Source organism: Capra hircus, chromosome 11, assembly GCF_001704415.2.
Source record: "Capra hircus breed San Clemente chromosome 11, ASM170441v1, whole genome shotgun sequence".
Taxonomy (NCBI): Eukaryota; Metazoa; Chordata; class Mammalia; order Artiodactyla; family Bovidae; genus Capra; species Capra hircus.
Window position 1 is genome coordinate 36,226,832 of NC_030818.1, and position 16,678 is coordinate 36,243,509.

At 35.3% G+C, this 16,678-nt stretch overlaps 1 protein-coding gene across 1 annotated transcript in view; it reads right to left on the bottom strand.

The window, feature by feature from the left end:
* PSME4 (proteasome activator subunit 4) overlaps window positions 1-16,678 on the bottom strand; it is a 96,408-nt gene that overhangs the window by 50,850 nt on the left and 28,880 nt on the right. Inside the window, exons 4-11 of the mRNA XM_005686603.3 lie at window positions 11,577-11,621; window positions 9,696-9,845; window positions 8,361-8,424; window positions 7,570-7,644; window positions 6,275-6,397; window positions 3,793-3,885; window positions 2,762-3,027; window positions 68-254 (exon numbers count right to left, since the gene is read on the bottom strand). Of these exons, the coding sequence (XP_005686660.2) occupies window positions 68-254; window positions 2,762-3,027; window positions 3,793-3,885; window positions 6,275-6,397; window positions 7,570-7,644; window positions 8,361-8,424; window positions 9,696-9,845; window positions 11,577-11,621 (1,003 nt within the window). The remainder of the gene's footprint in view (window positions 1-67; window positions 255-2,761; window positions 3,028-3,792; window positions 3,886-6,274; window positions 6,398-7,569; window positions 7,645-8,360; window positions 8,425-9,695; window positions 9,846-11,576; window positions 11,622-16,678) is intronic.

Here is a 16,678-nt window from a genome sequence, read left to right on the forward strand (position 1 = left end):
AAAAGTAACAGGACATCCACTTACACAATTAAAACTGACATAGAAAAGAGAATTAAAATATGCTCACCATGCATTTACTAAAGTCATTCGGATCCACCCCAGGTAATGCTCTCATCAACAGAGGTAGCATGTGTGTTGGACCTTCAGGAAACCACTTGCCCCCTGATACCAAACTGCGGGCTACTCCAATGACACAACTTAAAGTAGCTGTGAGCTGGTGAGGTTCTGTTAAAGTCTCTAGTGCAGGATACGTTCTGCAGTTTGAAAACAGAATTTTAAAAATTTTCCATGACAGATAAACATATGGAACACATTAAACAATTTACTAAATTCATAAACTGCATTTTGGATTAAAGGTCTGTCCGCTAGCAGAGTATTCTGAGGGAACATTTGCTTTCAAGGTTAACAGAATCACAGAAATAAAGGAAGGGTACATGTTTCCCCAATTCCCTGACATCTCACCACAGTTCCTCATGCCAATTCCACAGTGTAAATAATATTAGCTGGTAGATTTCTGTATTCTTTCAGCATCTTAATCCATTCCCACATTCCTACAGGACTGCATCTAATTTAATCATCAGTGATTAGAAATCAGCAATAACACACAACTATTCCACTCTTCTCTTTTAAAGGAAAAAACAATCTTACTAAAATGTTCAAGTGTTTCCTATTTTATACTTTAAAAAAAGGACTGTGTTCTAAAGTTGGAAATCAGCTCTCAAAAACATAAGAGAATATTCTTAACAGTAGAGTGAGTAAAACAGGGGGAATAAGACATGCAATCTTTGATCACTAAGTCAGTATTTAAGAACGAAGAACACCCACTCTATGGTTCAGTGATTTCACTTTTGAGACTCTCTCCTACAGGGGAAAAGAGTCCGAAATGCACTCAGTGTAAGTTCTTCTTAACAGAAAAGGTAAATAAACAATAAGGAAATTTCTAAATAAAGTAGGAAAAAAGGAGGATTTCTAACTAGAATTAAAAAATATAACCAAACCTATGTTTATTTTAAAAGATGAATAAAATAAGCCAAAAATGCTTTGGCAGAGGATGTCTTCAGGAGATGTAAAATCAAGTGTCTAAAATTTTTTACTTTTTAAAAGACTCTAACTTGGAGATTCCCTAGCAGTCCAGTGGTTAGGACTCGATGTTTTCATTGCCTTGGCGGCCCAGATTCAATCTTTGGTCAGGAAACTAAGATCCCACAAAGCATGAGGTGTGGTTAAAAAAAAAAAAAAAAAAAAGAAGGTTTCTGTTTTTCTAAAAGAGAAAAAAAAAAATCTACAAAAAAAGCTAGCCAAGCCACTTCTAAACAGGACAAAATTAAAACTGAGTCTCAAAAAGTGTCATTGTACTGTCGATTTTATCAATTTAGCATCTTGGTTGAGATTAAATTTGTCCAAAAATCAACTACTAAAGAAAAACGTGACAGATAATCATATTTGTATTTATAAGCTTTGTTCCTTCAACTAAAGATTAATCTCAGCAGTCATAATTCACCACCTGGAAAACAATGAAATAAGGCAAAACAAAGGGAAGGTAAAGGAATACCAAACACCTCAGTTCAAAATTTTAATTCTGCAAACAACTGAAGTCGTCTCTTGAGGCAAGTCTCTCCTCTCCAAAGAAAATCAAGGGACCCGCCACTGACCTAGAGCTCCTGCTGCCACGTGGAGGCCAAGCGGCAATGAAGAGTGAAGGCTGAAGACAGGGCAGAAACTGCCTAACTTTCACACTCCATTTCCTAACTAAGTTGGACATGCTGGAAGTTACCATGCCCTAAGACATGGACACAAAAAGACAGGGGAGGTTGGAATAGTGACGCCCAACTTAAATATTTATGGCAAAGAACACAGGGCAAGATAGCACAAGCAACTCCAATTACAAATAATGGAGCCTCATTTGGTAGGATTCCCTTTGCCAAGCAAATGTCACCAATTTTCCTCTCTCAACAGTGAGTCGGAAAACAGGCTGTCATCTGCGTGCTGCCAGTAAGGACCCTGGACAAATCGGAGTTTTAGGAAACTCAAGCCCTTAGATCCCTCTGGGCTCCAAAATCTAACATTCTTCTGCTTTTAACGAAGCCATTTAGAGAAGAATCCTAAACCTGAAGTTCAGGCAGCAAAGAATGAATAAAAGAAAGTGTAAGCCATCTGCTCATGCACACTCAAGACCACTGAGAGCGGCTGTCTCCTGTGAAGCACGCCAAGCTTGTATTACGACAGCGACGAGGCAAATGCAGACCTGTTTTTGTTACTATTCCAGCATACAAAACAAAATGAATACAATGAAATTGACATAGTAGAAATAATTCACACAAGGTTATACATATAACACATGAAAATAATAAAGCTAAACAAATTTTCTTCTCTATCACTGACCCTAAGAAGCAGACATCCAGAATTACTGTCACCGCCATGTTCTCAATATTTAGTGACACTCACATTTTGTGAAACAAAACAGCCAGAGGTTTATTTGTAAGCAAAAACTTCAATAACCAGAATGAGCACATAAGTCAAAATATTTTACTTTATTCATTTCATGTCAATTTTCTTCTTCTCGTCAATAAATCTTTATCAAGTTACCAATCTTTAGGTTTAAATATCTTGTTTCCCCTTTAGGAACAGGAATAAGTACCAAGATAGCAAAACAAGCCACAGAAAAGAAAAGAAAGCCAAGCAGAAGAGTAGAAGAGATAGATAACCAGAGTAACAGTGAACACAGCTGAGGCTTCAATGAAACATGTGAATCTACACTTACCTTTCAAGTACAGGGGGTATTACTAACTCCGGTCTCATGAGTGCAAGGTTCTGCAGAGCCTGGGCTGCTTCTAAACTACCAGTTTTGCTAAACATAGCCAAGAGGACAGGCTGAATAATGCATTGTACAAAGTCTGTAACATCTTGATCTGTAAGCTTATGGCTATCAGGCACGGGAGTTAACCAAGAAGGTTTCTTGTATCTTTCACGATGTAATCTTCTAACAACACTGTTTGGCAACCGCTGAAGTAGTTTCATTAACTTGTTCTGAGGAGACAGAAGCAGAAAGTCCTAGGTAGGTTGTCGTTCTCACAGAGATACTCACAGTTCCTCCACTGTTCCAAGTAAAAATTTTTCAAATAACAGCTTGTATAATAATTTTAAAATACAATCTATCTTTTCATTTTTTAAATTTTACTGAAGTATAGTTGATTTATAAATGCTGTTAATTTCTGCTGTACAGCCAAGTGACTCAGTTATACACATATATTCATTTTCATATTCTTTTCCTTTACGGTTTATCACAGGACATTAAATATAGTCACCCGTGGTATACTAGGACCTTGTTGTTTAACAATTTGTATAACCTTTTTTTTTTTTTTCAGTTTGTATAATCTTATTACAAAGAACTTGTATGGTCTAACTAGTCAGAATAAAATACTCTTACCAATTAATCATCGATAATAATAAACACTTCCAAATTTCAGTTTTAATTTCTAGCATCACAAGAGTCTTTCATTACTTGAAAAGCCGTAACCCAGCAACTTAAAAAAAAGCATACACACAATAAAACTGAAAAGATGATTCTATCGTTTTGTGGCATTTTGTCACCAGTTGCTGGTATTTTTGTCACCAGTTATTAGTATTTATTTCTATATGTTCTATAAACACGGCACCTTAATGTAAACATAATCATGCTCACACAGGGAAAGCTTAAACTACAGAAAATGTACACAATAGGCAATAGTCACATGTGACTGTATCTTAAAATAAAATTCCATACCGTTAGAGTAAAATATGAACATTACTCACCAGCCACCGGCCATTATTTGAAGGATGGTAAAAAGACGTGATGCTGTTAAACAAACCAGCCAAGTGCTTTTGCACCAGCTTACTTGGTCCACCCTGTTCAGACAAAAGAGCAGCAATATTAGTACCCACGTAATTCTGTAAAATTGAAAGGGTGAACAGGCCCAGGCCTATATACAAATCACTAATGTGGCTCACATTCATCCCGCTGGCAAAAACCAGTTCCACCTCTGAATAAAAGTCAGAAACAATTCCCAGATGAATTTCATATAAATCAAGACAGTCTACTAAAAATAAGGGCAACTTATTGAAACTGAATCATAAAATGGAAAAGATATCTTTCAATTCAGAGTTAATAGTATCTTTTACTGTTTGCAGGTAAATAACTTTCGCCACTAAGGTAGTCATCTTAAAATAACCAAGTATACCACATTAAGCATAAAAAGCATTCCTTAAATGACTGAAGAACTCAAGAATTCCTCACTGCAGGAAATATAGATTTACATAAATGCATTCACATATTTATTAGTATTTCTAAATGTTTCAAGTGATTAAACTTGTTATATTTGACCATATTTTGACTCAAAAGAAAAAGTTTTTTTCTTAATCTATTACCAAAACAAACACAGAAAACAACCAACCAGACAGCAATATAACTAGGGTTGCAGGGGGAGGGGGAAAGGAGGAAAAGGCTAACACTCACTCTACCAAGTTGAACAACCTTGGGAATATAGGACTAAAATATAATATAAAGGCCTTGAAACTGTCTGTTTCAAGATGATCTTTTTCAAGAAACAGCACAGATTCATAATGTATGCAAATAGCAAGTCACTGTGCCACATACTCAAAACTAACATAGTATTATACATCAACTATTATTTCAATTAAAAAAAGAATCAGCACAGACCTAAAGTAGACTATCCAGTAACACCAGGAGCATGTCTTTCTGCTGAAATGAAAGTCACATTTCCCCACAGTCACATTTCCCAATTTAGATCAAACTATTGAGACCATAATTCCATAGCAAAATACCAAAAAAAATTTTCAAACTTCTAACATGTTGACTTTTAATTATATTAAATATTCATATTTAACACAAAATGAAGCTGCCAATACAAACAACTGTGTGAGCAACAGCAACTAAAATGAGCCTGATACCAATCACTATCTGATCCTGTTTTCCCTAAAGCCCAAGTTACAACTCACTGCTTAAAAAAGATGATAAATATTTAAATGTTTTTGCTCTTATTGAATATCAGAAAGAAAACGGGATTTCCCCTCTGTTTAATAATAAAATAACAACCAAAAAAGAAAAGCTTGAAAGTTTCTTTTCTTTTCATCTTACAATGAAATTTACTATCTAAACTCCTGAGTTTCTCTTCTGGCTCTGTGGTAAAGAATCTGCCTGCCAATGCAGAAAAGACAGGTTCGATCCCAGATGTGGGAAGACCCCACATGATCTGGAGCACCTAAGCCCGTGTGCCACAACTAATTAGCCTGTGCTCTAAAGTCCAGAGCCACAGTTACGGAGGCCCATGTGCCCTAAAATCTATGCCCCACAACAAGAGAAGCCACCAAGGGAGAAGCCCGCACACTGCAGCTGGATAGTAGCCCCCAGAGCTATGGGAACCCAGCACACGCAAAAACAAATGTTAAATAGTTTAAGAGCTAAACTTCTCACAACCATTCTGTCTTTTCAACAAAAACAGCCAATTGAGCAGTGTAACCAGGGAAAAAATAGCAAACACAGAACAATATTGAGTGTCACATGCAGAGTAATTCAAAAAGGAGATAACTGCAAAGCAATATGAATGAAAACTTTAGAGAATTATGGTATAAAAGTTGTTCCAATACTCTTATTTAAAAGATGATATAAAAATGTAGACTGTATTTTTACTTCTCTTCAATGATGTTGGAAAAATAATCCTTTATGCTTCTCTCTCTTCACTAAGATTACTTTGTCAACAAGCTTTGTGTTCAGTGTAATGTTTTATGTGAACACTGACAATAAATGCATTAATACTGAGCATACACCAAACTCTGCTTTCAAATCTCACTTTACCAATTTGACTTGGGAAAGTCCTTTTACCCATAACTCTGGTTCTCAGTCTGCAAAACTGTTATAGACATTCTGAATCTCTAGAAACTCTGTCCCCCTTAGAGTATAACTGATCTACAACTCTGTTAGTTCCAGTACATAACACAGTGATTTGGTATTTCTATACATTACGAAACGATCATTATAATCAAAACTCTGAACTTCTGACCCTTACTTTAAAGGTCCATTATTTAAGGAGATTTATAAATGGTACATTATGACTACATTCTGAGTCTGAGAAACATAAGTTTACTGCATCAGAAAATATCCAAGAATCAAATGACCAACTAAGCCACTAATTTAGACTTATGCGATTATGCAGAATTTCTGTATGGTTAACCCAAAATTTATAGGAACTATATAAAACAAACATAATGTACTACAAACCATCATGGCAGTGATCCATACTACAGCATGTCCTATATCATAAGCATTTGTTAAAAATCTTGGAACTAACACTTGACTGCTTCCCACTGGGAGGTTTAAGCTTCTCAGAATTCTTGTAAATACCTTTACAAAGAAACAAAGAATTAAGGATAACTATTGACAAATAGCAAGTAATTCGTTCATTAAATAACCTACGTGTTGTATATTGGTGTTACGGTATATATTTTCATTTGATTAGTTTTTATGACATACTGTTTGGTAATTTGCTTTATTCCTTAGGAATTCATATAAATAACTGTATACCTTTTTAAAATGACACTCTTGAGGTCACAGGCGTGCAGTTATGAAGCACTTAATACTCAGGTACCCCCAAACAGGCCAGTGGCACATAGTTAAGCATAAAAAGGCAAACAGTAGGCAACTGTAGTTCAATGTGAAATATTTTGACTACATTCTGCCTCGCTAAATGCACACAAAATTATTCTTCCTATGTTTTCATTCCAAGCCAAGGACGCACAAAAGTATTTTCTAGCTGATTTCTCTACCTCTTTAAATTTTAAGACTTGATTTTCCCCCTAAGAATCTGCATTTTAATCAGTCATGTAAGATCTTAATACAATTGGACTTATATTTAAAACATAATTAAATACGTCAAATATGGGGGCTAAAGGTGGGAGAAATTTACTTCTCCATCTTAGTTTCTACTGGCTGGCAACAGAGGAAGGCAGCACAAGCAAAGGCAATCAGAGCCTTTGCCCCTGCTGCTCCCCTGCCCTGCTCTAGTGCCCGTGGGCATCAGAACCAACCACAGCCCGGCTCCAGGCCTCCTGAAGCGCCACAGGCGATTCTCCTGCATGGGAACCACCACCCGAGACGCAGCATACCTAGAGACGTTTTCCAGCTTTATTTACTCTTGGAAAGTACACAATGTGATTTTAAAAGTGGGGAATACTCTATAAGAACTAACAATACATTACAAAAAATTCACTGGAAGGGACCAATGTATGACACCTTGAATAATATTCTCAGTACTTTATAAATTACTCACTCTGAAACTTAAATTCATGCCCTGCATTGGTAAGACAAAAAAAATCAAACATTTATGATAGCTTGATATGATCTAATTACTTTCTGAAAATAAATGACCCATCTTTATAAATTACTTATGTTTTTACTAACAATCAAAGAATTTGATTGTTTCTGTGGTGCTAGAAATCAGCAACCACACACATTTCTCCTTAAACATACAAAGATGATGTCAGTGCTACTGTATTTGTTCAAATGTTCTTAATTACCTTTGGTACGTATGGATCCCAATCTATGTACCCTATATTATCTGTAGCCAATCGAGCAAAGAGATTTACTAGTTGCTGAAAGTAAACGAAAAAGAAAGACAGTTAAGTAAATACATTTGTTATTTTTAGGGATCACAGTCACATCCTTTATCCATTTGTTCTTTTCAGAACAATTGTTATTGGCACAACTCAATTTATATTTATATCTCAGTCTTTTCAAATTTCCAAATTTAGGTCCTGATTCTCATCACCCATACAAAATCAAATGCAGTTGAAATGCTTATTTTTAAAAAAAGGAGGTAACAAAGCATCATCCACAGTGCAAAAAACAGATAAAGAAGTTTTTAATCAAATACATGTAGAAAACATCCACCAGGTGTCCAGCACCATACGAATGGGGGATCCAACAGGGCCTTCCTCTTCATGTACTTCACAGTACATGCATATACTTCCAGATAGTGATAAAACCAAAATAAATAAATAAATATAAAGAAATGTCTAGTTCTCTTAGAATACAGCAAATACAATTCTAAAAAACTGATTACAACATCGCTAATAGCCAATTTTAAGGGGACAACGAAGGATGGGACGGTTGGATGGCATCACCAACTCAATGGACATGAGCTTCAGCAAGCTCCGAGAGTTGGTGATGGGACAAAGAAGCTTGGCATGCTGCAGTCCATGGGGTCGCAGTCAGACATGACTGAGCGACGGAACTGAAGTTACTTATCAAATGATCTAATAGTTACTTCCAAACTAAAATGTATATAAGAAAAAAATGGGATACTCACCCCCTCCCACTGTGGGAGATTTTGCACTGAAACCCAAAGGCCAATTAATTCATCAAACCAAAGTCTGAAGAAGAAAAATGTTATGAATAGCAAGTGATTTACAGAAAGTGGTTTAAAGCCAGATATCCTTTGTATTTTTTAAAAATCTATTATTCTTACCAAAACTACACAATCTAGAAAAAATAACACTGAAAGTTACAAACTTAATGGAACAAAAGATTACTTTTGTCTGAATATTCCCTTTTCAATTTATTTAAGCTAAAAGGAATAATCTCATCAAATTTCTACTCCATTGCTAAATAACTGTCTATCCCTATCTAACACTGTTAAGCTTCTCCTTCCTCTCCATACCTTTCTCCTTTAATGCTTTCCTTTCACTACCTGTTCCTGCAACTCTCCCTTACTCTCTTTTCTTTAATAGGCCAACTAGTAATTACACCATTAACTAGCACTACAGCAATAGTTCCATAAAAGAAATGAGTCACAAAGCAATTAAATTAAAGTGGGAAAAAAAATATCTCAAAGTAACGAAAGTGAAGAGAATACAGGGGCAAAAACACACTTGATTATTAACCAATTTTCACAAATGTCAAAGAAATTAAAAGTTTTTAGAAGTCTGTAATTAAAACTAAAATTTCATAAATATACAGCTAGATACAAAATTTCTGACTTGACAGACAGAAAAGATGTGACATCTCACTATAGAAAACATGCTGGGAGAGACGATTGGAGGGCCAAGCATAACAACCCTCCCATCCGTAATATGCTGATAGGTACTACTACCCTTCTAGCTTTTTTTTACACCTGTTCCTTTTTTCATAAAAGTACAATCTAAGTATTTTTCATTCTAGGGTTTATTATATACCTGCAGTTATGAGAGAGAGAGAGAGAGAGACCCAAGAAAAACTATACTGCATGATGAAGGTTAAAATCGAGGTTTAGAAAAACATTTTTCCCTTCTCTAAACTCTGTGCAAGGTAACATTTCCATCACTGCCTATTTATTGAAATTTTCAACTCCTTTTTGCAGTTATCATTCTTTCTCTCCCAATATCTTTGAAAGCCCACATCTTACGTGGCTTGATATATAAATGCCTTACTTTCTCTTTATTTGAAAACTGATATTTAATTGTTTTAGCTTTCACACACACTTCAAGTGTAAGAAACATAATGCTTGAGTTGGTAATTTCTTTTTTACTTATTACTGTACTAGTTTGCCTACATACATACATACATACATACATATATGTATATGTATATGTGTGCATATATACATATATGCATTCCCTACTGTATTCTAGAATCTATTGATACACACACACATATATACACTTACTTAAAACCTTTATGATGAAGTTCTGGAGGAAGGGAGGTAGGAAGAAATATTTCAAAATAAGTGATGGCCTTTTGCATTGTTACATCAAAAGGACACATTAAAGGCCGCCATTCTTCTAGCATCTCAGCTGTGGCATCTGCTGGAAAATACCTAATAAAAAAGAACGTTTTCATGTATCTGATCATTGACTAAAAGCTCTACATCATTATATGACTGACAAGAAGGGAGGAAAAGGGGAATGTACTTATAAGATAATATCACACACTACCAATGTCAAGTTAGCTGACAAGAAACACACATTTTTACAATTCTAAAATAAACAGCCTGTCACACTCAAGTTAGATAAGGTAAATTTTATTCTTGTCTTTGGACTTGGAAAAATGCTATAAAGCTGATAAATCTCAGATAAAACACAAAGTCATTCAAGTCACCTACAAACTTAAAACATGATTGCTGTTATTTTTTCCTTCCTGTGTGCTGTATAATAGCAACAGAAAAAAAAAATTCCTGTCACAGAGAACCCAGTCTATATAAGAAACAGATAATCAGCAAAGTGAGAAAGAATATCAGCCCAGGAACCTCTTGGCAGCTAAGGAACAAACCATTTACCCTCAGTAGACCCTGAGTTCTCCTGTGTATAAGAAATGACTGAGCTAGATGATCTGGTCCTACAGGCTCTAACATTCTAAGATATGGGCAGGAGCATCACTGGGGCATGGAAGATTCAGAAAAATAAAAGCAGAAGTGTATAGACAAACACAAAATGAAGACAAGCAGATAATGAGGACCCATTATCCATTTGGGTACGGAATGGATACCCAAATGGGGAGGCAACTGGGGTTTAAAATAATGACAAGCATACTAAAACTTCTGATTTGAATATGGGCCAAAAAAAGGAAACCCTTTCAAATACACTTGGAAGTTTGGCCTATACATCATATTATGAATCTCATTATATCTTTATATCTCTGTGCTACTAGAATCACACTTCACTGCCTATCTTCAAAGATCTTATACACTGAATCCTCTTCCTAATTTTTCAGAGTCAACTGTCAGCCGAGTAACCCAGAATAAAAGCTTGGCATTCTACAAATTATCTAAGAACCTAAAACCCAGTAAATACCTCAGTGATGATCAAATTTCACAAAATGACAATGTTCACTAGTAGCTTACTGAATAACTTAGGTTAGTTCTTAAGCTTCTTAAAAAGGAGACATTCTATATCTTGAAAATACATTTGTCCAAGACTGACTAGTATAGTAGGTCAGCAACAATATCTGATCTATAAACTAATTTCAACTCTTATAATAAGCATATGATAAATATATAAATTTCCATTCAAAAGAATCCACTGCATTCATACCAGAAGTATGTCTTAGAACAGCCTGATAAATAAGAATGAAAAAATAGTTCAAGACCATACATCTAGACTTTCTAAATTCTATCCACATTTATCTTTAAACATCAGAATATGGGATATTTAAAGTCAAACAGTCTACTGAAATGGAAAAAAAAAAAAAGTATGGGCCACCTTCTTATTATTCATTTTTATATAATACCTACAAGGCTCATTTTGGAAAATAATTTTGACTTGAGTAACAATACTCTAGGGATATCTTTCAGATGAAGCCAGTTATACACACATTATTGCATTCTTGCTTTCTAATGGGTGACTGACACCCACACCACTTAAACCTTTCTAAATTTATAAATGAAATCTGAAAAGTTCAGTTCAAGAGTTGGAAATAATACTGCGCTCAGTGACTAACATCACAATGTCAGACACTATATATATCTTTAATTTCCTTTTCAAGGCATACCAAAGATGGGGAAAAGTCCACAGAAACAATAAGAAGATTTATAAATTGAGAAGCTACTTACGGTCGGCAGCTCTTCACGAGTGTTTTAAGAACATTTTCTACAGAACTGGGGGGAAAAAGCCATTTGGTAAATTAGGTTGGTATATTTTAAGAACAGATATAATTCAATTAATAAATATCTCTAAGATACACAGTTAGATATTACCTGTGTACACGCAATAACTAATACTTCTCTTTCATACGCATAAAAGTCTAGTGAAGTGAAGTCGCTCAGTCGTGTCCGACTCTTTGCGACCCCATGGACTGTAGCCTACCAGGCCCCTCTGTCCATGGGATTTTCCAGGCAATAGTACTGGAGTGGATTGCCATTCCCTTCTCCAGGGGATCTTCCTGACCCAGGGATCGAACCCGGGTCTCCCACACTGTAGACAGACGTTTTACCATCTGAGCCACCAGGGAAGTCCTAAGATCCCTACCTAAATGCTGTAATCTACTCTTTCCTTTGTCTTCATTTTGTTCATTCTATACAATGAACGAAAGGGAAGAAAACTGGAAAAAGGGCAAATCGTCTTCAATCTTTACAAAGTGCGCAACAATGACCATACTTAACAACACATCAAGAAGTATGCTCGGAGGCTTCAAACAAACAGCATAGTCTAGAGTGCTGCTATCAGCAGCTGCTGGAGACTAGTTTTCTGTATCCTACCGGTGAGAGTTTAACAACCCTCCAAGGCACTGTATTGCCAGGAACAATTATCAAAATAACAACAGCCACCTTTTTGACCAGCTACTTAAAAAGTTAGTTGATGAATATTAAAGGCTATAATTTATTTTCCAACTTGTAGGTGGTTCAAGTGACTTTAGTAAAGCAAAATAAACACTGGTATATGAACTTATAAATAACACTTCTATTTTAATGAAAAGTCTAGTGTGTACTAGTTTAAACACACATCACCAGAATGGAATACTTAAAAGATTAACTAGGCCACAGTCAAAAGAAGGTCAAATACAAATCAACAAAACATAGAGTGATTTTGAATTGGAATTTTAAAATACATGTGTGCCTACTTATAGTATGATGTATACAAGTAAAAATAAAGCTAGTCCCTACAGCTCAGGAGAAAAAATTATGGGGGAAAGAGGTAACTTTTAGGCAGTGCTTCCACCTGACACTTTCTCATTAAGCTTCTTGGAATTCTTAAGTCCAAAAGTCTATCCAACGTCTCTGAAAGCTTAAGAACTAATCTTAAGAAATTCTTAAGGAAATTCTAAGGAATAACACAAACCAAACTCAGCACAAGTAATCAATGTAGTATATAACCAAGGAAGAAAACCATTAACTTCATTACTTGAAACAGTAAGAATCTTCTTTAATTTCAAAAGTAAATATTTAGAACAAAATTAACTGAAGAGGAAATTGGGCTACAGCTCATGAGGTAATTCTAAAATAAAGACGATGACCATATGGCTAGAGAGCCACCGTGGAGCATCTTCTGATTATCAAAGAGAGATATCAATTTCTCTTACAAAAAAACTCACCAGTTCAGAATCAGAGTTTAATTGAGGGAACATCTAAGCTTGCCTAGTTTTTTTTTTTTTTTTTAAAAGGTGGGGAGAGTGGGGCAAACTTCTCTCCAACTACATTTACAACTCCCTGAAGACCAGAACTATGATTTTTACTCCTGGGCATTTCTGAAGGGCTTATAACAAGGCTGTGTTCATTTACATATATACATATATTACTAACATATTTATATATTTATTAATTTACAAAGCTCTATAAACCTTTTCTATCAGGGCGATAAATAAAAGCATGGATCTTTGGATCTTCTTTTAGTTTGGACTGAAGACCCCCACTGAGAAACAAATTTTAGAACTCATAGATAAGATGTGAAGGTCCATCAGGTTACAAACAAAATAAGAGATCAATTTAAATACAGATTTTAAAAAAAGGTAATTCTAAAAAAAATTCTAAAATGGTAAACTTATAATTCAAGGAAATAAGCAGAAGATCTATAATTCTACACTTCCTAATGTCTGTTTTCATGTTAACTTTACATTTATTTTTAACTATTTCTGTGGCAGTATTTCTATTTGATAGTACAACACAGAAAACCTGCTATGCTTACTGGTAACTTGTATTCTACCAACAAATTTTCATATAATATCAAAAATGATTCTAGAAAGCCAGTCACAAAAGGCTGCATAGCTATGCTTTCTCCAGTTCCCTTCATGCTTCAGACGGACAGGTGGTTATTGTAAGACTTGATAGCTGTCACTTCACTCACTAGAGGAATGGGGTGTGTGGGAATGTGATTCAGTTCATCTAAATGAAGTCAAATTCAACCCCGCCTTATGTATAAGCCTGTGCCAATGGATTTATGCTCTTTATCCAGAAAAGGGTACAATCTCTCTAACCTGTGATATCTGTATAGTGACCTTTTGTGATTCTTGTAATCTCTCAAGATGAAGGGAACAATGTTTCTGTTTAAAAATAAAATAAAAGGTTAAGGCTAGATGCTACTAGATTGTATTTCACTAATTTTTAGAGGGAGTGAATAATCACTTAAGTTTTCCCAACTGTTGGAAATTTCTAATGTTAAAGTGACAGTTCAAAACACTTTTTCTTTTTTTTTAAATAAATCAAAAGGGATCTAACAGAGGAACTAGGCTTTGGGTGGGTTTTCTGAAACACTCTTCCCTCTTAGTAAAGGCATGTTAGGTTGGAAAGAAAGCCACAGTATATCATGTAATGAATGGTTCACAGCTTGGGCTCAGAGTTAGACAGATTTGAAGGTGAACACTTGTCCAACTATTTACTAGGAGAGAAATATTATATAGCCTTGTATCTATATAAGAACAGTAATACCTACCTCTCATTAGGCTTTTACAAAAATTAAACAAGATAATGTAAAGAAAGCAGTTACCTGGCCCAGAATTAAGCACAATAAATGTTAACTATATTTCATATTTAGCCAAAATAAATTATATTTCCAATCTCCTTAAAAACTAAAATTTTGTACTAATTTTGCTTTTATACTTGTTCTACTGCCTCTGAGTAACTATTAATTTATATTTAGGAAATGGCATCAAAATAGGAAAGTCTTCCCCCAAATGTCACCCTATTTATCAGGGCAGAAAGTAAGTTCCTGTCCCAATTCTTGAGCTCTTGTCCCAGTTTCAACAGATGACTCTGTGTGAATTTTCCTTTTTGGGAAGCAAGTTCCTTATGATTCCTTACGTTAATAAAGTAAATGCCAAAGATGTAGCAGAGAAGCCTGAGGAAAGCCAAAAGCTTTGGCCTCCAGTTCCTGAGATAGTGGACTTATATAAACCGGACAATGTTCATGTCGAAATCAAAGAAATGTACAGCAAATGACAGTCAAGACGGGAGTCGTATGGACTGCCCATGGCCAGAACGTTCAGCTTCACTTCACAATTCTCAAGCTAAAAATTAACTTCAGGGTAATCAGACTGGCTTTTTTATAAATGAACTCGGAAACTGTAACCCTGGTATATTCTACATACCTCTCCTTCAACCTCCCTGTAACTTAATACATCCATTGTTTCCTGGTTTCCTAAATCAAACAAATCTACCATCAGTTAGTCAAACACTAGCCATCTCAAAGCTAATCTTTTAAAACCTAACATTGCTTATCGGCAAGCAGTCGTTTATCACAACCACTTCACACAAAATTTTGTTGTTGTTCAGTCGCCAAGTCGTATCTGACTCTGTGACCCCATGACTGCAGCATGCCAGGCCTCTCTGTTCATCACCATCTCTCAGAGTTTGCCTACGTTTATGTCCATTGAATCGGTGAAGTCATCCAACCATCTCATTATCTGCCCTCTTCTCTTTTCCTTAGTGTGCTGCCTAGATTTGTAACTTGTAATATGCTACTCCAATTAAGTGCGTGGGACACTGTTTCATGACATAAAACCATGACCCAAAGATTCAAATGCTTCTTTTATGAAGTAAACAGTAAGCAGCTCTTAAGTTGCTAGTATTAGGTTCACAGCTGGTACTAAGTTCACAGATCTTCCGCAATTTTAATTTTTCTACTGAATAATAATAAACAAAACCCCTACAAATTGTTTCTCCAGTAGAAAGTAAGACAGATTAAGAGTAAAAAGGGTATTTTGCCCCTGAGGCGAAAAGAAAGGAGGACAAAGAGGGAAAGGAAGCAAAGGAGAAGGAGGAGGATGGGACAGAGAAGACCAAGGGAAAGGAGAAGCAAGTTTATAATCCTTGCTCCAAACAATGGAACCAGCTTTTAAAATCATGCTGAAATGCACAGCATTCTAAGCAGTGGTTTCAGTAAAGACAAATACAGGCACAGGAGTTTAAGACTTGAAAGACAAACAGTTAACAAATGAAGCAACCTTTCACTTTTGATTACTAAAATAGTATTCTAAAAATAGTCATCAGCACATGCAGTCAGCTGACAGAACTGTTTCAAAATGTGTCAGAATACATCTAAGACAAAAGTACTCAAAACAAAATACCAGTTCCAAAAGCATGCCATATTAAAGGGTTCTTTAAGAAAATTTTCTAAAATAAAATGTTTATAAAAAGTTACACTTCTATCCCTTGGTTATGAACACTTGCTATTCTACTGTATTATTTATAAATAGAATCTTTAGTAGAAAGTACGTTTTAAAATGTTCTCAGTGACCCCCCCATCTTAGAAATTCAGGGGACAGAGACTACCTGTGAGGAACAAAAAGTACTGTTATCTGGCTCTCCAAACAGTATCTCTAATATTGCTGCATAAGAACCAAGACCATTAGATTCCTCTGGTATTAAAAATCAAGGCAAATGTGATGAAGAAAAGTCCAAGAAGCAAAGAATTCAAAAATCTTTCAAAGTTAATTGTTATATAACTTTAAACAGTGTGACCTGAATGGAAATACAGTAATAGGTTCTCCTTTCCAGAGAAGTAAAATATGATAATAACAGTAAAAAGATTACAAGAAATGAGACACAATGAATAAAGAACTATAGTCCTGAAAAACTGTTTTAAGTATAATTTTCTATCTTGTTTTTTAAACAGAAGACACATTAAGCTTCAAATTTTGTCCTACGGTGTGGCCTCTCACCAAGAAAGTGTCCCCTCAAAAGTAGTTCCCAGTATTCTTCCTGATTCCTTAAAACTGGAACAA